Here is a 22,045-nt window from a genome sequence, read left to right on the forward strand (position 1 = left end):
CACGTTTTTTTTTAAATAAAAATGGCGAGCAAACGAGCAGGCGGGTCACCTGACGTTAGGTGATTACCGCCGCCCATGAACATTTGCAGTACCAGAGGAACCACCAATGCGTTGCCGGCCTTTCAGGAATTTGATGGTCCGTCCCTTGAATAACCCCATGTTGTAATCTAATGGGAACACCGCCGAAGGGAGTTGATTCCACAGTCTGCATATGCGTGGAAAAATTAATCTGGCACAACAGACGGTCGAAGTGCACCAGACACCCAGGTGGTGAGGGTGAAATTGTTTGCGGTGGCGTGCGGTGCGGTTGTAGAAAACGGAGGGCGGAATGAGATCTAAGAACTCTTCAGAGCACTCCCCATTATATATAGAGGCGATAGAACACGCAAATAGAGCACATGACCAGGGTGGTAGGCATAGCCTACTCTTCTCTTCTCATTGCGAGGAGAGACGCGGACTCAGTATTGGGCCGACGATTAGTTGGGTTTTGCAATTAATAAGTACCTATATTTTCATCTGTAAAACCCAATGACGCGTGTAAACTTCAAGACCGCACCGCCCAACCTCCCAAACTAACTTACTGAGAAGTGAGATCTTAACAGTCCGTACTTCTTATACAATTGAACACCTTTCGAGGACCGTTCATACTCGCTCAAGCAGAAGACCTTGTAAAAAGTGCTGTAGGCTAGCAAAGTAAACTAAATTGTCAACCCTGTTTAAGTTGAGTTACCTATTCATACATCCATACTATCCATACTTCCATGCGAAAGTGTGTGTGTCTGTCTGTCTGCTAGCTTTTCACAGCCCATCCGTTTAATCGACCAGTTTTCAAAGGTGTGTGAAGTCTACTAATTCGCACTTGGCCAGCGTGGTGGACTATGGCCGAACCCTTCTCATTCCGGGATTCTCTTCTCTCGCCTTCCAGCATCAGTTTTATCCTCCAACTTTAGTATGAGTACCTTTAGGTCAAGAGTGAATAGGCATCTTCTAGGCAAGCGCGGCTCTATCTTAGGATGCATCATCACTTGCTAGCAATTGTGATCGAAACCATGCGCTAGTCTATAAATTAAAAAAAAATACGGCGCGACAACCCTGGGTGCGGTTATTTTCAGGTACAGATTAAAAACGAAACAGGGTTCTTTATAAAGGACGGATCTTATCTATGGTTTTAGGATAATCTTTTGTTGACAAGAAGGTGGAAAGTAAATGCGGTTTCTGCGAAACGAGATCTTTTGCCTTTTGCAGAAAGTGACAATATTTTTGTCGAAAAAATGCTTTTTTTTGCTAATTATCGCCACTTTGCTAATAATTTTATTTTAAACCACAACTGAAAGTGATTTTTGGGAATTTCGACTTTTAATTTTTGTGAGTCATCAGTTTCTAGAATGGTTTTCTTTCTTCCAAAAAAGTTTTCAAATTGATCAAAACATAATCAATTATTTTACGAGGCATCATTACCCGAAGCGTGCTAACAGGGCCCTGTAACTAAGGCTCCGCTGTCCGTCCGTCCGTCTGTCTGTCAGCGGGCTGTATCTTGTGAACCGTAATAGGTAGAGACTAGAGAGTTGAAATTTTTACAGAATGCGTCTTTCTTTTGCCGCTATAAAAACGTACTGGAACGCTAAAACTCTTGCGGTAGAAAGATACCTTCGTGCTTAAGCGTAACGGACTGTAACGAAAGCCTCTTAGAATTCTAGACTTTATTCCAATTACAAAAAATAATTCCTAAACTGCCCAAAAAAATCTTGAACCCGGAACTTTTAACAACAATCACAAACAGAAAAAGCATCTCGATCAACGTGTCGTGTAACTCAGATAAAATCAACACACATATTTTATCAACCTCTGCTAAAGATTTTTATGAATACCTACTTCATACAGAATTCCTTCGTAGCAAACAATTTCGGAACGTAAAATTGTTTTTTTTTTTTCAAATTTCGTTTCAAATGTCATCACATTGATACCCAACTCACTTTCAATGCACAAAACCATCACTAGCACGATCATAGTCCCCTCAATTTGCCAGGTTTGAAGCTCAGGTAACAACCCTAAAGAAAAAATAAAATAAAACGTGACAAAATGTCTGTAAACATGTACCTCTGCCTTAACAATTAAAAAAAAACGGGGAAAAAAACTTTACAATTCGCAATCGGAATCTGTGCGTTTTCGGGTCGTGACGAATTCAAGATTCGAATTTCGAAGGCGTTCCATTTGACTTTTGTGATCCCAGTGTTGCAATAGCGCGGAAAATTACCCATTGTTAAGGGTAATTGTAAATATAATAATTGAAAAATACTTTATGATTTTTGATAGAAAAAAAGTTAGATTGACGTTTGTTATAATTGGAACGGACACGAGTTCAATTGAGTTGTTAAAATGGCGAATTAACCGTAAGTAATGTACTACTTCAGGCACGAATAAAAAAGTAAAGAGATATTGATATCGTTATTATTTTCATATTGAAACGCAATTTGCGTTTTGTTAGTCATAAAAAGTTTTTAGCATAATTATATCAATCTCATTAGTTTAATTAGTTTCACTCTGAATTCACAGATGAAATATAACTTACAAAATATACTTACTCTAAACATATTCATTGTTGAGTGTTGGGACACTTTCCTAATAATCTTAAAATTTTTTGGCATACGGCATACCTATCTAATAATTGTTGTCTCCCAGATCCTTCCGCATACAACTAGACTAACATTACATCTTATAAGAGTACAATATTTCGATTCTTAGGTTTAACCAGCCCTGGTAATGGGCCGCCATTTTAAAGCATGCTTGTCGGTGTCAAACGTTGCGTATGCGTAGAGCCCGCGCCAATATCTATTTGTCTGTGTACGCGTATGTGTCAGCGTACGGATTTGTCATCACTTATTAATTTTGTCTATCTAGAGTTTTATAATACCTTTGGGTTTTTTTAGCGTTTAAACTATCGTGTGTGATTTCCATTATAATATATACATATATCACACACCGGCTTAACTCACGTGTTAAGTCGACGTTAGTCCGACTGGTTTCGAACCCATCCGGGTCTTTTTTCATAACCGCGGCGGTGCGCGAACTGAGTTTCCTGTGAAAAACCCCGGATGGTTTCGAAACTAGTCAGGCTAACGTCGACTCAACTCGTGAGTAAAGCCGGTGTGTGATATACCTTTAGGTTTAACTTATAAATTAATAGGTTGATAATAAACGACGGGTAAACATACTCTCAGAGGTATCGAGATAACAAACAATTCAAGTTTATATACAATACCATGACACTCAACAATGACGAATATGACACAGAGGTAGTGCATTATGTAAAAGCAAATACGTACACGTTAGTTAAGTTTTGTTTTATGTCTGCAACTTTGATTGACGTGTTGTTGGAAATTTTGATCGAAAATCAATGATCGAACCATCGAACCTAAAAAATATGGCAAACACGTTTTATTAAATACGTGTCGTATGAAACCAGCTTAATATTTAATTAGTAGGTGTCTGGTTATTTTAATTTGATTGACCTGTTGAATGTTGGAACCAACATGGGTTACAATATTTAAAACTAGTTAGTATGTAATAGGTTATATTATTATGTATGTATGTATGTGTTTTGTTATCTCACGAAACGTTTTGTTTGATTAAAAAGTTATTAGTTAAAATTGTTTCCTGTTATTAGGATTACAGTTTTATTTATTTTTACAATCTTAGTAATGAAAGTCAAAGTTAGCAATTTATTTAAATGTGGTATCACTGCACATTATTTAATTATCATTTGTTCAATTTAACAAACTGACTAGGAAGTCTATATTAGTTAAAAGGAAAAACTGACTGACTCACTGACTGACTGATTGACCTATCATCGCACACCTCAAACTACTGAACGGATCGGGCTAATATTTGGGATGCAGATAGCTATATTATGACGTAGTAGAAATCTGCTTAGAAAGGATTTATACCTAATGTATTATTTATAAATAAATTTAAAACAGATAGTTTTATTTTTTTATTTTTGTGTGAAAATCTTAATGCGGTTCACAGAATACATATACTTACCAAGTTTCAACAGTATAGTTCTTATAGTTTCGGAAAAAAGTGGATGTGACATACGGACGGACAGACAGACAGACAGATAGACATGATGAATCTATAAAGGTTCCATTTTTTGTCATTTGGCTACGGAACCCTAAAAATGACATTATTTCACTTGAACAAAAAAAAAAAAAATCTTTTCTTTTGTTCCAGCTCAACCCACTAACAATGCCCACCGACCACAGACAAACAATAGAGCGCGATTATTAAAAAATAGAAAAAGAAACCACAAACATGTCAACACACACACGAAAGAGGTCGACCCGGTGACTAGCTTTCGTAACCCAATAAGAGATGGCGCTGTTAACCAACTCGTCGGCGAGCGGACCCACTGCATCGCCGGCGGCACCCCAGGCCCATCACTCGACCACGCCGCTACATCACTACTTTCATTACCTGAAGCAGCCGTCACCGTTGGCCCAGAACCCTTACGCCCACCATTCGAGCGCCCATCACATGGGCATGGGTCCTGGGCCTCTTGGTGGGCTAGGACCTTTTGGGTTGACGCACCACGGGCTAGAGGCTGTTGGATTTCCTCAAGGTATGTTTACACGAGTAATTCATAAGTACTATACCTTCATTTGTAGACAAACTAACGAGTCGAATTCGGCCATCGCTGAGCATGGTTAACTTAATTTTATGCTAACTTAACTTAATTACTAATATAACCCGATAAAATATTATACTTAGGTAGTGATGTTACATTCGCCATCTTTTAAATCAAAACTTTAAAGTTTAACTTTTGGTAAATCATGTTTTACTTTTAATAAGCCTAAACGTGGCCTTCCATGGTACACCCAGCTTACCTATCTATCTACGTACACTTTATGTTTGTTTTGAAATCATAAAAAGTAAAAACAGAACTGAAAAGCATACATATACTGTGTAATTAAAATTAAAATTTAATAAGTAGTTTTTTGCGACAATGCAACCTCAAAGCTCTCTGTCTATTTTATATAATAGGTAATATCAAAATATGTTGCTAGCAACACAAGCATAACTAGGTACTAAGGGAGACGGAAATGGCGGGAAGGAAGGAAAATGACGAAATCAAATTTATATCACGTCCGCCATATTTCCGAGCTTCGTTCAGAAATTCACTCTCGAACGTTCTTACGTTCACTAATTTATTTCAAAGTTCTTATAATATCTACTTGGACTGCTTACTTAATGGAATTTTAATGGGAAATAGGGAGATCTTTTATTATGGGCAGAACGATATTTTTCTAAACATTCGTATTATTTAATTTGTTCAAAAAATCCATAACCATACCTAGTACCTACTAATATTATAAATGTGTTTGGGTAGAATAACAATAACGCTAAGTTTTTGCTAGTGTTCTGGAATCTGGTTAGGTACACACTGTATAATAAATGAGCCTCGATAGCTCAACGGTTAAAGGAGCAGACTGAAAACCGAAAGGTCGCCGGTTAAAATCCCACTCGTTGCACTATTGTCGTACCTACTCCTAGCACAAGCTTTACGCTTAATTGGAGGGGAAAGGGGAATATTAGTCAGTAATTAACTTTAACCAAAAAAAGGCTGATATTTGGACCATGTCCATATCTCTTTCTAGGTAAATAATGATAAACGTAAACCACAGGCCACCAATAACCCTTTTACATTAAAATAACACTATTTATTAATAATAATATATTGGCGCGTTTGGAACCCTTGTAGCTTTAGTTTTAAGTTTGCGTAATAATTATCACCATCCTGATGAAGATGTGGTATCTAACAAATCCAACATCTGACCATCAAAAAGAGTAATGTACTTACTACCTATTTTAAATAAATCATTTGACTTTGACTTAGACTATTATATTGTGTAGACTGTAGAATAGGTACATGTTTTAGACCTTGCTGTAAACGCCGTGTTAGATGTACCTAGTCTTATAAATATGTTAGTTGTAAGATACCATAAATAAAATATCAGCAATTCAGCGCTGCATAATTTACGTACCAAGAAGACATCCTTGGAAATAATCAAAACAGGCCCCCTTTCCCCCCTCCATAAGCCGCTTATCCACCCCCCGCGGGGTGTACAGTAGCTACCTATATACCTATCTCCCGTTGATGTGGGAGAACTCGCCTTGTTAGTTGTTTTAATTAGATGAGTTTAAGTTTTGATTCTGTGTTTCTGAAATGTTGTTCTGTTATCACTACCCGTATTATAAATGAGGTGTTTGTTTGTTGGTTTGTTCTTCAATCACGCCACAACGGAGCTGAGGATCGATCGGTTTGCATGGTTATTTTGATGACCTCCCTGGCCGCAATCACTACCCATATTATAAATGTGAAACTAATTATAGTAGGTACATTTTAATTTTTTTAATGTTATCAAAAATTCACTGACAGCCCAAACTATTAGCAAGCTGAAGTGGCAGTGGGCAGGTCATGCCTGTCGTAGAGGCGATGGCCGTTGGAGCCGGAAAGTCCTTGAGTGGAGACCGCGTGTAAGCAAAAGTAGTGTGGGACGCCCTCCAGCACGATGGACCGACGATATAAAGAGGCTGGCGGGAAGTGGCTGGATGAGGAAGGCTGAGAACCGGGTGTGGTGGCACTCTTTAGGGAAGGCCTATGTCCAACAGTGGACGTCCACAGGCTGATGATGATGATGATGATGAATCAAAAATTCACGGTTATCGGATTTTCCCTTTACCTACATGTGCTACAACCTACCTACCACCTACCTGTGCACCTACCGAATTTCATGGTTCTAGGTCAATGGGAAGTACCCTATAGGGTTTTTTTTTTCTTGACAGACAGAAAACGGAGCGGTCCTATTGATTTATTAATAAACAATCCTATAATGGTCCTTTTTCCCTTTTGAGGTACGGAACCCTAAAAAATAGATTTCACTTAATAACAGATAAGTAGAAGTAATCGGCACTGTAATCTTCAAAGGAAGCCGCCAAGTCTCGCGCGTATATCTAACCACAGGTAATGCCTAACTTAATGCCTAGATCGATCATTGCATTAGTGCATACAACTGCTTTTATTTATTTATTTACTTTTACTTATCAAATAGAGAGTTAACCTTTAAGTTAATTAAGCTTATAATGATTAATTAACAATGTTTGTGGTTATTATAAAATGCTTCAGCTTTTTATTCGTTCATTTTTAGAATTACATACCCGTAAGGTGCCAACGGGACCTTATTACTAAGACTCCGCTGTCCGCTCGTCCGTATATCCATCCGGTCCGTCCGTCTGTCTGTCAGCAGGCTACATCTCATGAACCGTAATAGGTGGAGAGTTGTCAAGTATTATTTCTATTGCCGCTATAACAATATTATGCAACAACAAATAATAAAAAGCTAAGATGGTCTATTTCAAAATGGCCGCCAGGCGCCAGTGTTATATCTTGTACGGGATACTTCGTGTGCGAGACCTCGACTCACACTTGACCGGTCCTTCAACTTTATTTTCAGAAGATCATGTGTTGTAACTTCTAGTTGTAGTAGTTGACTGAAAACCGAAAGGTCGACGGTTCAAACCCCGCCCGTTGCACTATTGTCGTACCTACTCCTAGCACAAGCTTGACGCTTAGTTGGAGAGGTAAGGGGAATATTAGTCATTTAACATAGCTTATATTCTTTAAAAAAAAAAAAAGTTTGTTTGCTTATACATCTATAGTATACAGCTATAACTTTTAAACTTTTTAGTGAGTTTCTTTTAAATGCTATTCCACGAGGAACACAATTTATTCTTTCTCGGTAGGAAAGGCATTCCGATCCAGTGGTAGATGCATTTGACGATTTAAAAATACTCGTTAAAGTTTATTTGAATAAAAAAATATATGCTATTCTTTACTTTTTGCCCGTGACAAGGTCTGTATGGAAATTTTTTCAAACATGTTGAAACTCTTTGATTTTCCGGGAAAAAAGGTAACCCATGTTACAAGAACATTAACCATTACAGCCCGTTTAATATTATAATTTATATTTTACTAGATGATGCCCGCGACTTTGTCCGTGTAGATTTAGGTTTTTTTTAAATCCCGTGGGAACTCTTCGGTTTTCCGAAATAAAAAGTAGCCTATGTCCTGCCCCGGTTTGCAAGCTATCTCTGTACCAAATTTCGTCAAAATCGGTTGAACGGATGGGCCGTGAAAGGCTAGCAGACAGACAGACAGACACACTGTCGCATTTATAATATTAGTATGGATTATAATGATTTGGGTGTAACGTAGGTACACTCGTGTTATCTTGACAAGTACAGCTTCACACCATTTGGAGTCCAACAAAAACATTTCTACTCGAAAAATTCTGACATTTGTAAAGTATCTAATTAGGTTTAAAATGAGCTTGTTTTATTTAATTAACTGCGGCCTCTCCGTCACTTGCTCCATACAATAGTAGATTGTACAAAAATGCCTGTGTTGTTTCGGATTGACTATGCTGCGTAGGCCCTATTGGCCGCTACAGCGTCACCGGGGGGGTTGGCGAGCGCGAAGCTCCGCCTGGGGGTGAGCCCTAGGGCTCGAAGAAATAATTCGAGAGGTCGGGGGGCAACGTCCTCCTAAGGGCGCCTCCTGTGAGGCTCGGACCACGGCTTAGGATGACGTTGGGATGGGTGGAGTTGTCGGTTTTGTTGGTTAGTCCGTACGCCCCCGAGGCCGTGGCGTGAGCCCACGTCCGGGTGACGTTAGAAATCGGGGACCTCGTCTTCGCCGGCGAAGACGCTGTGATGAGGTTGAATTGTGTAGCCCTACGAGATAGGGTGCATTGTCGGTCATGATTTGATCGTCGGGGTCGTTAAGGACGTGCTTAGGGCGTCTTTTATCTGGGGGGTCGTTTCGGTCAGGGGTGTAAGTCGCTGCCTCAACTATTAGGGGGTTGGGGTGTCTAATGGCTTTCTCAAAATAATTTTTGGAAAGCTGTTTAAAGTAATGAGCTATTGTCGGGAGTTGGAGGTCTCTGTGGAGGTCCACGTTGCGCATGTACCACGGGGAGCCAGTGGCCGTACGCATAAACTTATTCTGTAGGACTTGGAGAGGTTTGAGAGAGGAGGGCGGCAGGTGTGCAAATGCAACACAGGCATAAGACATTATTGGGCGGATGCACGTTTTGTATAGCGTGACTTTATGTCGAAGTGACATTTTGCTCTTTGCGCAAATCATGGGGTAAAGACGGGAGAGCACATACGCTGCGTTCTTGCGGACTCTACGAATGTGCGCGGCGAAGCTCATCTTGTCATCAAAGGTTACACCCAAGTACTTGGTATTAGTTTGCCAGGGAATGGGGCGGTCGTAAAGAGTTATTTCAGTCTGTCGAAGTTTGTATTGTGATTTCCTTTTGGACTTTTGAAAGAGCACTGCTGCGCTTTTCTCCGGGTTAACCTCTATCCTCCAAAGGCGGAACCAGTGGCCTAGGCTACTGACTGCCTTTTGGAGTCGAGCTTTAACGTTCCGGTAGTTTAAGTCGGAGCTGTATAGAGCGGTGTCATCCGCGAACTGGGCTATATGAACATGAGGGGATCTGGGAATGTCGCTGGTGTACAGCGCGTACAAAAGTGGCGAGAGCAGGGAGCCCTGAGGGACTCCTGCTCGAAGAGGTCTTGGGGAGGATAGGGTTCCATCCAGACGGTAGCGGAAAGTTCGATTGGTGAGAAATTCTCGTAGTAAACGTACGAGTCTTTCGGGCACGCCTAGATGGTAAAGCTTGTAGATCAAGCCGGCGTGCCACACCTTGTCGAAGGCTTTGGCTACATCGAAGAAGAGGGCTCCCGTTGGGATGCCTCTCGTTTTGAATCGGTTGAAACCGAGAAGGATGTGCTCCGTGAGGCGGTGCACTTGATGAACACATGAGTGTCTGGTTCGAAAGCCAAATTGCTCGTCGTTGAGGAGGTTTTTCTCCTCTACGACGGACCTAAGTCGGTTAAGGATGACTTTCTCATACACCTTGCCAAGGGTGTTGAGCAAACTAATGGGGCGGTAGCTAGTAGGGAGGTTCCTAGGTTTCCCTGGCTTGGGGATGCCTATAACGGTGGCTTCTTTCCACCTGTCGGGGAAGGAGCATCCCGCCATGAGGGTGTTAAAAATGACAACCAGGAGGTTGATTAATACGTCGGGGAGTAACTTTAGAGTTTTATTATTGATAGAGTCGGGGCCTGGGGCTTTTTTGGCGTGAAATTCTTTAATAATTTGACGAACTTCGCCGCTATTCGTCGGGAGGATTGGATCGCCATCTGGGGCGGAAGAGAAGATAGATGCTAGTTTGTTTTCGACTAGTTCTATGTGGGACTTGTCTACAGAGATGGTGCTCGGGGAGCATTGGGCTTCTAAGCTATCAGCCAAGCATTCGGCCTTATCGACATCTTCAAAGGCGGGTGGTTGATTGGGACGTAAAAGCGGAGGAGTGGCCGAGACAGGGTCGGCTTTGAGAGCTCTCGCCAGGCTGTAGTAGGCTACATGCGATGGCTTGAGCTCACTCAGCTTCCTGTCCCATTGTTCGTCGCGGAGTTCGGCAAGGCGAGCCTTTACCTCCCTCTGGGCTCGCCAGAGTTCTCTCCGGTTGTCGGCGTTAGGACATGCGTCATGGGCTCTACGTTTAGCGTTTTTGATGGTGATGAGCTCTCTGGCGTCGTCCGGCAACTGTCGACGGGTGAAACCGTTCGGCATCTGTCGGGAGCAGGCGCTTAGAGCATCGCGGATATGATTAGTAAGGTGCAGTGAGGCTGCATGCGCTTCATCTAGACTACCTATAATGTCAGGAATTTGAGAGATGTGCACAGAGTCTATAGACTTAAGATGCTCTGAGAGCTTCTTGAAGTCAATGACTGTTTTGGTCGGGGGGGCCGCGGTGGGCGGGGGTCCTAGCCGCATTAGGACGGGACGGTGATCTGAACCTAGCTCGGACAGCACCTCCAAAGGACTCACCTGAAGGGCGATGTTCTTTAGAAGAGCTATATCGAGTATGTCCGGTCTGTCTGTTGAATTGTCGGTCATTGGGTAACGAGTCGGTGTGTCAGGTGCTATAACTATGAAGTTAAGATCGGGGCGGTGCGTCAGTCTTTCGAGTTGGCGTCCTCGTGTGTTCGGGGAGCGGCAATTCCAACTTTGATGTTTGGCGTTAAGGTCTCCGGCCACGATAACGGAGTCTCCTAATGAGAGAAGTGCGCGGATGTCACTTTCTAACAGATCTTTCGAGGGAGAGAGATAGACGGATGCTAGTATGACCGACGGATGGCCAGTCATACTCACCTGACATATGGAGGCTTCCATATTGGTTAGTTGTGGAGGATCGAGAGGAGTGCAGTGAAGAGCCCTTCTGTAGTATATGGCAGTGCCACCCTTAGCAGTGGCCCTGTCGTTTCTGACTATATTAAAATTAGCAATTCGGGGATTACTTCTACTAGGTTTCAAGAAGGTCTCTTGCACTAGGAGAATGTCGGTTTGATGTGCACATACAAATTCGCGGACTTCGTCCATTTGGTCGATAAGGCCGTTCGCGTTGTAGAACGCGACTACTAAGGAGTGGGGTTTTAATCTACCTTTGGTCGTACTATCCATTATGGGTTGCTTTAAGGTTATTAATGGAGATGAGCAGACCCACAAAAATGCCATGAAACAAGCCTTTTTATCCGAGACGTTTGTCTACCCGAGCCGAAGGTGAGGGCAGATATTTGCAGAGGGCAGATATCTGCAGAGGGCAGAGGGCAAACCAAGGATAAAATGGGTTTTATGGCCATGTTATACACTCTCGCTCGCACTCATAGTACTTACCTATTCAAATGACAGCCAAACTAGGTGTGTTTGGAACGCGCTACGCATGGACCCCTCTTAAACAAAAACATTTTCTACTCGTGAATTCTGACATTTGTAAAGTAATTAGGTTTAAAATTAGCTTGAATTATGTAATTAACTCACTTTTATGTTTTATGAAATTCCTATCATAATTAAAGTTGATAAAAATGCAGAAAGATTGCTTTATATTGTTTTTCCTATACCGTTTAGGTACCTAATACATCATTATCGAAAACAGTTTTTTTGACAAAATGGCAATTAGTTGATTAGGTACCTAACTAGGCAGGCCTCCAATTAGTACTAGCCCAGGGCCCCATACCCCCAATTAGTATATATTCCTATCTATCCCAGGGCCCTACAAACTCACGTCGGTCTCTGAACCATTTTGATAAAACGCGATCCTAATTTTATCATAACCGGTCCGGTACGCTTAGTACCTACCTACGAGATTTTATGTCTCACCAACGTTGATAGTATTCGAGTGTCGAAACAGAATAACGTCAAAGTATTATGAAATGAAGTCAAAAATTCAATGGAACTGATTTTAATTTCGCAACGTTTCCGCTTGGAGCGCTGGCTCTAGATGTGTAGACAAACTTGAGCTTTAAAACAAGGCCGTTGAGATCCAGTTTACTATAACGCAGAAGTAATTCGACACTCGAAAACTATCAACGTTGGTGAGACATAAAATATCGTACTAAGCGTACGGATCAAAACTCAGTCACGGGCGAGCTTCCTCTTCCAAAAATTCCGAACAGTCTAATAAAAGTCGTCAAAAAATTCGTAAACAAAATTAACGACTTGCGACCTATTTGATTTAAAGTCCAATTTTAATGCCGGCCTAAAATTAATCCGTAATCCCTCTATTTCTCTCTTTCACACTTACAGCATTAGGTGTACCTTTCTATTTGCCTTTCGCTCGCACCCTAGACGCGTAACGACGGCAGCTGGATACTTTTTTATTTATTTTTATTTTTTATTGTACGTATTCCATTTTTATTGGCATCCCTTAGTTTGTATGTGCGTTATCCATTTGTAGTTATAATTAATTGTGTTTTTTTTGTCGTACTTTTTTATAATGTAAGACTTAAGAGTCAAGCCTAGATTAGATACGGGGATATTTGGTTGCCTAATCAGATTTTTAACTTGTGCCAAATAATAGAGTATCTATTTTAATAATCCTAATATCCAATAAAATAATAAATGTGAATGTTTGGATGTTTATTAAGATGTTTTCTAACGGATCCACGTGTTGTTTTTTTTTGCTTGGATTGAGTTAAGACCCCTAGAGAGTAACATAGCCTATTTTCACCCCGGAAAGTGAAAGCAGTCCCACGGGATTTTAAGAAACCTAAATCCACACGGAAAAAGTCGCGGTCGTCAGCTAGTAGGTACTTTATAATGTAGACTAGCTGATGCCTGCAATTTCGTTACTTACCACCAGGTGAGATCGCAGCGCTAACTTTTATCTGAATTAAAAAAAAAAAAGATTTCGATCAGCACAAACTCTAAAATGATGACGAATAATGTAGAGATTTGTGTGAAACAACGCGTTGATGTCTTTTGTATGGAAATATCAACTCGTGTGGCTATTATGGTGGTTGCACTGAAAATTGCGATTTATTAGATTTTATGTGTTTTATGTCTTTTGAAAAGAGTTACGGCTGAGTTCTTGTTTCATTCGTTTCATTGCTTTTTGATTTAAAAAAGTTTTTTTTATACGACTTTCCAAAAAAAGGAGTGTAAAGTTTTCAGGTTGTTTGTATGCGAGTGTCTTTATTCCACCATAACATCCAAATCATTATCATCATGATCAACCCATCGCCGGCTCAATACAGAGGACGGGTCTCATCTCAAATTGAAAAGGCTTTTGGCCATAGACTACCACGCTGACCACGTGCGGATTGGTGAAGTCTACCAACACACCCTTGAGAACATTATTTCTACCTGTCGCGCACTATACTCTACCTCTATCGGTTGATAGTGATGATGATGATGTAAATAATATTGGCCGCTTTAACGGATCTAGATAGGTAGAGGTACCTACCCCTCTTAAGTGAAGTTTTAACCGATATAATCGATCGGAGGTATTGTCCGGCTTCGCACAACACCCAGTGACACGTTGGCCGACTTAAAACGTAACTCGACACCGCCAGGTGACACGTCACTAGGTCAAAGTGATGGACATTTCGTTTTTTGGATACTAGCTTATGCTCACGACCTCGTCCGCGTGGACTATATAAATTTCAAACCCCCATTTAACCCACTTAGGGGCGGAATTTCGGAAAATTATTTCTCAGTGTCTACAAAGAACACACGCTCCAAATTTCATGTCTAGGACTAGCGGTTTAGGCTATGCGATGATATATGAGTCAGTCAGTCAGTCAGCACGTTGAATGTTATATAGGTAATGCATGCCTGAGAGTTCTCCATAATGTTCTCAAAGGTGTGTGAAGTATACCAATCCGCACATGGCCATAGCGTAGTAGACTATAGCCAAAATCCTTTTCACTCTGAGAGGAGACCCGTGCCGGCGATGGGTTGATCATGATGAGTGTAGGTAAAGCCTCGACGTTTTGTCACAAGTTTCCATACTGTCGTGAACTGTGACGAAACAGATCAAAGAGTCGGAATGCCGACTGTCAGCGGGTGTGAGTGGTCATAAATCAATGATAGCCTGCCGGTGACGGTCACCGCACGCGATTGAAAGGTTTCAATCAATAACTCGACGGTCAACCTACCCCGTTATTGTGAAGTACAGTTTTTATAAATTTTGTTTTCATTCCATTAACAGTGACCCGTCGTGCGGGGTGATCTGCTAACTCCTCAGCCTCAATAGCTCAACGGGTAAAGGAGTGGACTGAAAACCGAATGGTCGACGGTTCAAACCCCGCCCGTTGCACTATTGTCGTACCTACTCCTAGCACAAGCTTGACGCTTAGTTGGAGAGGAAAGGGGAATATTAGTCATTTAACATGGCTAATATTCTTTTTTTTTTAAAAATAATGATAATTTATAGAAAGCCATTGACAAAAAAAACTCCAGTGTCTAACACTCCTGAATCCTTTTTGACACTTCCATCCATCGAACTCTCTGTCGTTTGACGAGCTCCCTGGCGCTGTGATCGTATAAGTGGGAGGTCCCTGGGTCGATTCCTAGCAGGGGCAGTTTGGAAATGTCATCATCATCAGCCTGTGGACGTTCACTGCTGGACATAGGCCTTCCCTAAAGAGCGTCACCACACCCGGTCCTCAGCCTTCCTCATCCAGCCACTTCCTGCCAGCCTCTTTATATCGTCGGTCCATCGTGCTGGAGGGCGTCCCACACTACGCTTGCTTAAACGCAGTCTCCACTCAAGGACTTTCCTGCTCCAACGGCCATCGCCTCTACGACAGGCATGACCTGCCCACTGCCACTTCAGCTTGCTAATAGTTTGGGCTATGTCAGTGACCTTGGTTCGTGGACCTCATTTCGGATCTTATACCTCAGGGAAACTCCTAACAAAGCCCTCTCCATAGCTTGCTGAGTGACTTTGAATTTGGGAACAAGGCCGTTTGTCAGTCTCCACATTTCAGCACCATAGGTGAGGACGGGAAGAACACACTGGTTAAAGACTTTCGTCTTCAGGCACAGGTTTGGGAATTTATATTTTCTAAATTGCCTCTGGTCTGGTCTGATGGGAGGCTTTGGTCGCGACTAGTTACCAACCTACCGGCTAAGCCGTGGCGCCAAGCGATTTAGCGTTCCGGTACGATGCCGTGTAAAAACCGATCAGGGGTAGGGTAGGGTATGGGGTTAATGAAACTTTCATACCCCTTCCAAGTGGCTCGCTTCCATCTTAGACAGCATCATCACTTACCATCAGGTGAGATCTCGGTTAAGGGTGACTTGTATCCGAATAAATAAATAAAAAACTCATTTGCATTTGATAAATGCATACCTATGAGCTATAGGATTGCTACTACTCTGGTAAATTAAAAATCTAAATATATAAAAGGAAAAGGTGACTGACTGACTGACTGACTGACTGACTGATCTATCAACGCACAGCTCAAACTACTGGACGGATCGGGCTGAAATTCGGCATGCAGATAGCTATTATGATGTAGGCATCCGCTAAGAAAGGATTTTTGAAAATTTAACCCCTAGAGGGATGAAATAGGGGTTTGAAATTTGAGTAGTCCACGCGGACGAAGTCGCGAGCATAAGCTAGTCTAAATATATAAAAGGAAAAGGTGACTGACTGATATATCAACGCACAGCTCAAACTACTGGACGGATCGGGCTAAAATTTGGCATGCAGAAAGCTATAATGACGTAGGCATCCGCTAAGAAAGGATTTTTGAAAATTCAACCCCTAAGGGGATGAAATAGATTTTTAAAATTTGTGTAGTCCACGCGGACGAAGTCGCGAGCATAAGCTAGTATAAAAATATAATAGGTAGGTATATCGAAAAGCGGGCTCAACAATGTCGCCTCAAATCGTTTATAAAATTATCCCCGATAACTCTGAATAATGAGGGACATTTTTTCCAAATGAGGGTCCTTCAACCGCGTGAAATTGAGGTCAGAACACCGTCGTACGCGCTGGTCACTAAATTAACTATCATATTTTATATCGGTAGGGATTTGCGTGGAGATGATATTACCACCGTAAAGTATGAAGGACATAACTCATAAGTGACAATCAATTTTAGACTGTCCTTTACACAGTTTTCAAAAATTCTGTAAGTAGGTGTATATGTACATATAAATCTCTATATATAAAAATGGATCGCTAAATGTGTTGCTGATCGCAAATCTCGAGAACAGCTGAACCGATTTCGCTTGTTCTTTTTTTATAATAGGTATTCCTTGAAGTACGAGGATGGTTCTTACGGAGAGAAAAATTTAAAAAAATCCTGAAAAAGAATCGTCTGTTAGGCGGTACGAAGTTCGCCGGGGAAGCTAGTATATTAATAAAAATGAATCGCCGAAATGTATGTACGAGCATAGCTTCCAAATGACTGCACCAAATTGGTTAATTCTTTATTTGTTGTGTTTATAATTGTCAGGGCAAAATTTGTATGATTTTTTTTTGGAAAGTCCACGGGAAATTACAGTTTCCGCTTGATACGGACGAAGTCGCGGGCAACAGCTAGTTTTCATATAAAAAGCATATACCATACAAACGAAGATTATGTGAAATGGTATTGCTGTCACTTAACTGTTCGATCAAGCGTAAGATAAGGAAGGTACTTCTAGAGCTGGCACGCTTTGTGAGGAGGTTCCTCACTCTGGAGCCCTGACCATTGGCAGCTTGGGTCCTACCCTGCTGTCAGTGGGACCCATTTTATCATATTTTTAGTAAATGAGAGAATAATAGCTGGCACGTACTGCCAATGCTGTTGCATTGGCAATAAGCGTTAGATACTTGTGCGAGGAACTAGCATGTGTATCACGGGCCTAACTTCCTGAAGCCTTTAACTAAAGGGATTACAATCACTATAACATCCGCATATAACTCAATCTATTTACACATATTCTACTGATCTGAAATCCGATCTTGGTAGCGCTCAGACGTTGGCTGAGAATCAGGTATGGTGGTGGTCTTTGGGAAAGGCCTATGTCCAGCAGTGGAGTTCCCTGGCTGAAATAACGACAGTGCTATCACCGTCGTAATAATCTGTTTGGTCGTCTAATACATATTTTGTATTACAAACATTTAAAAAAGGCGAAATGTTTATTAAATAACATATATTACGCAAACTATATTTCAACAAGTCGTGTATCTAGGAATTATGTCTAGTGTATTGACAGTAGTCTGAATAATTATAATCGGATTAAATATTGAAACTTTTCATACTAACAAATGACGATCACGTGTCGTCGGTGTTTACTTACGTTTTGTTGGTGAACGTTTCGAAAATGTTATATAATATTTGCAATTGATCATTTATTACGGAATTATTTAAAGTTGTGTCCATATTATTTTCGTGAAAATTTGTCTTCCGTTTTGTTATATTCCAAGTAATGATGTATCGATATAAATTATTGTTAGTTAATTTATTTTATATTTGCCTTACGTGATTTCTTCGAGTTGATGACAAACATTGACTTTTTTTTTGTAATTATAGTAATGAAGTATAATCATTTTTTTTATAAAATAAGTAACTATAGCTAATTAAAAACGCTTACAGTAAATTGACAGGTAATTTACTGTGTGTATTTTTAATTATTCCTGACGTTACTGCGTCGATATGATGACAAAAACATTACAAAATTACATAGTTACTTTGTTATATTCAAGGTAATGATGTATAAACGATTTTTGACAATAAGCTATTGTACATGTCTACGGTAAATTAAGTAACGCACGCATGCAGTAGCAAACATGTTAAAAAATACAATGGTTTTATTATTTAAATCCGTTTAGCCTGTTTCGGCATGATTGAGTAATAAGCATTACATTAATTACAAAATAAATGTTTATGTAAGGTATTAATTGTACATAGACGTAACTACGTACAGATATATAGATTTTTTTAACTACTTTGTATTTACAGTTTTAAGTATCATTTTATTCATACTAATATTGTAAATGTGAAAGTGTGTCTGTCTGTCTGGTAGCTTTTCACGGCCCAGCAGTTTAACTGATTTTGATGAAATTCGGTACAGCGTTGGCTTACATCCCGGGTAAGGACATAGGCTACTTTTTATCCTGGAAAATGAAAGACTTCCCACAGGATTTTACGATTTTACGATTTCCACGCGGACGAAGTTGCGGGCATCATCTAATAAAATATACAGTGAACCATGTATGTGTAATTTATATCGTAAAAGTTTAACGAAATGAATACAATTAATGATTTTGAATATCTTCACATTATATGAAATGACATAAATCTACCAGATCACAAAAAATTGTTTATGATAATAAGCACGAGAAAATTCCTTACGTGTTACATTTTAAGGTATCATTCATAAAATATAAAGTAAGCCATCTTAGATGTGTAATTTACATGTAAAAAAATATAACAAATGAATGCATTAATGTTTTTTTAAAGAATATTAGCCAAGTTAATTACTGACTAATATTCCCTTTTCCCCTCCAATTAAGCGTAAAGCTTGTGCCAGGAGTAGGTACGACAATAGTGCAACGGGTGGGATTTGAACCGGCGACCTTTCGGTTTTCAGTCCGCTCCTTTGACCGTTGAGCTATCGAGGCTCTGATTGTGATTTGTGTATAATTATCTTCACATGATATGAGATGACCTATCTACTAGATCACAAAAATATGTGTATGATAATAAGTAGGTACTTACGAGTAAATTCCTTCCGTGATTGTATTCATAATAGAGTTACGGGTTTTATTTCTTGAATTTTATTTCGTTTATCTCGAAATATCGATACCTAATGTATAAGTAGCGAGTACCGCTCTGAAAAATCATTTTATTTGTCACACCCATCTATTCCACGTTCTACTTAATCCAAAATAGGTGCCACAACGCACAGAAGCCGTATACCGACTAAATTATAATCACAAAATCCGGTATTAGCATCTCTGTGTCGTTCCAGCGCATCATAAATAATATTAAATTTATCATTTATGAATTCCAACCGAGCCGCTACCGGCGGCGCCTTTGTCGTGCCGCCATCTTGGCCGCCATGTTTGTTTTGCTTTTTTTTTTATAAACTTTAATGCAGTGCTCTTGTCAGTGTCAGGCGTTATCAAGGAAATGTCATTTAGGGAAATGAATTTGCTACTACGATAATATTAGATCGATCTTACGAGGGTTTCATGATAACTTTTAATAGAGATCTTGCACTATTCTGTTTTAAATTACCTTTAGAATATTTGCCGGCTCACTACAGAGTACGGGTATCCTCTCAGAGTGAGAAAGGTTTTGGCCATAGTCTACCACGCTGGCCATGTGCGGATTGGTAGACTTCACACACCTTTGAGAACATTATGGAGAACTCTCAGGCATGCAGCTTTCCTCACGATGTTTTCCTTCATCGTTAAAGCAAGTGATATTTAATTACTTAAAATGCACATAACTCCGAAAAGTTAGAGGTGCGTGCCCGGGATCGAACTCCCGTCCTCCGATTAGAATACGGATGTCCTAACCACTAGGCTATCACAGCTTTTTATTATGTCTTTGCATTTATTTAATAAATAAACTAGATGATGCCCGCGACTTCGTCCGCGTGGATTTAGGTTTTTAAAAACCCCGTGGGAATTCTTTGATTTTCGGAAGTAAAATGTAGTTTATGTCAATCTCCAGGATATATGTGAGGGTAAACCGTCGACCTATCGGTTTTCAGTCCACTCCTTTACCGGTTAAGCTATTAAGGCTCTTAAATTACACTTGCTACGAATCGAACCCAGGACCTCCATTTATAAGACAGCGCTGACCCAATAGAGCTGACAAATGACCAAATGAGAAATCATCATATCATTATGTACCTAGTAGAAATATCAAGTAACCTAATGATTTCTGTGCTACGTTTGAGTTAAGTGCGGAAATCATAATATATATGGGCTTAGGCTAGGGCTGCCATACGTCCCGGTACACCGGGACAAAATCCGGTCTGAAGCGTTGCGTCCCGGTGTCCCGGTCAGTAAGTTATGTCCCGGTTTGGCAGTTAGGGCGTTTGTCTACTGCACCGCCACCATCAACGAAAAACGAGGTTATTTTGGGCGGAGTTCGGCATGACTTGTGTCCACCGCGACCGGATGGCGCGACCGGACCGGATATGGATGGATGTCCCAGTCGTCCTTTCTGCAATTATGGCAATCCTAGCTTAGGCGCACTAGAACCAATTTCCGCAATCAATTTCACGCTTGCCTTTACACATTTAGACAAGCTTGACCTACTCGTAGTTCGTACCATCATAAATATTTGTACTTCAAAACATCTAGGTATACATACTTATAAATAAATAAATAAATAAATAATCTTTATTTTATCAGACAACAAAGGCCCACAATATTATACTGTATAAGTTATACATATGTATTCGAGACACGGTTGTTAACTATGGGTCTCATAAGAAAGCTCAGGGTCACTCAGCGGGCGATGGAGAGAGCTATGCTTGGAGTTTATCTACGTGATCAAATCAGAAATGAGGAGATCCGTAGGAGAACTAGAGTAACCGTCATAGCTCAATGGGTTGCGAAGCTGAAATGGCAATGGGCTAGGGCACATAGCTCGGAAAACCTATAGACGTTGTCCACGCCGCAACGGGGTAACTACAGAAATTCTAATAACAATTGACTTGTTATTAGCATTTCTGTGGAGGTAACGGATCTACTTTTTGCATGAATACCTGCGGGATGATTCGCTTGACAATAGTTTGATCTATATTGCTGCTTCACTGAGTGACATTGAAATCATTTTACGTAGAAAACCTTCAATGAATTAAAAATAAATGTCAAATAAGGTCGGTGACTATCATTTAGTTAATTAATGAGCTAGCGAATTCTGGTATGACATAGGCTACTTTTTATCCCGGAAAATTGAAGTCTCCAAAAACATAGAGGTATTAATACAAAAATCGCACGATTTGCTACAACCAAGTAGGTAGGTATAAATTAGAGAGTTTGTTTTGGAAGCGCCCCTCTGGTTCGCAAATCAAATTCACCCTGAGAAGTGAGAGGTAGAGGGTGCCAGCCCATTGCATATACAAACAGGAAGGTGTTAACTTTCACACACAAGATAAACATACACACAAATTAGCACAAGTTTTTAACTGTAGACAAAATATTAAAAACGAGCGCGAGTTGGATTTGTACACGAAGGGTTCTGTACCATCATACATGAAATAAATCAATTTTTAGGGTTCCGTACCTCAAAAGGAAAAACGGAACCCTTATAAGATCACTTTGTTGTCTGTCTGTCTGTCTGTTTGTCTGTCTGTCTGTCTGTCTGTCGGTCTGTCAAAAAACCTACAAGGTACTTCCCGTTGACCTAGGCTCTTGAAATTTGGCAGGAGGTATATTTTATATAAAAAAAAAGACAGACAACGAAGTGATCTTATAAGAGTAAAGGTTCCTTTTTTCTCTGGATATACATCATCATCAGCATGATCAACCCATTACCGGCTACCTACAGAGCACAGGTCTCCTCTCAGAGTGAGAAGGGTTTTGGCCATAGTCTGCCACGCTGGTCATGTGCGGATTGGCAGACTTCACACACCTTTGAGAACATTATGGAGAACTCTCAGGCATGCAGG

The 22,045-nt window shown here is 40.5% G+C and overlaps 1 protein-coding gene across 1 annotated transcript in view; it reads left to right on the forward strand.

The window, feature by feature from the left end:
• The window catches only part of oc (ocelliless), an 83,425-nt gene that overhangs the window by 35,764 nt on the left and 25,616 nt on the right, over window positions 1-22,045 (forward strand). The window contains exon 2 of the mRNA XM_034981679.2: window positions 4,231-4,618. Within this exon, the coding sequence (XP_034837570.1) occupies window positions 4,372-4,618 (247 nt within the window). The 5' untranslated portion in view covers window positions 4,231-4,371. The remainder of the gene's footprint in view (window positions 1-4,230; window positions 4,619-22,045) is intronic.

This window comes from Maniola hyperantus, chromosome 25 (assembly GCF_902806685.2).
Source record: "Maniola hyperantus chromosome 25, iAphHyp1.2, whole genome shotgun sequence".
Classification (NCBI taxonomy): domain Eukaryota; kingdom Metazoa; phylum Arthropoda; class Insecta; order Lepidoptera; family Nymphalidae; genus Maniola; species Maniola hyperantus.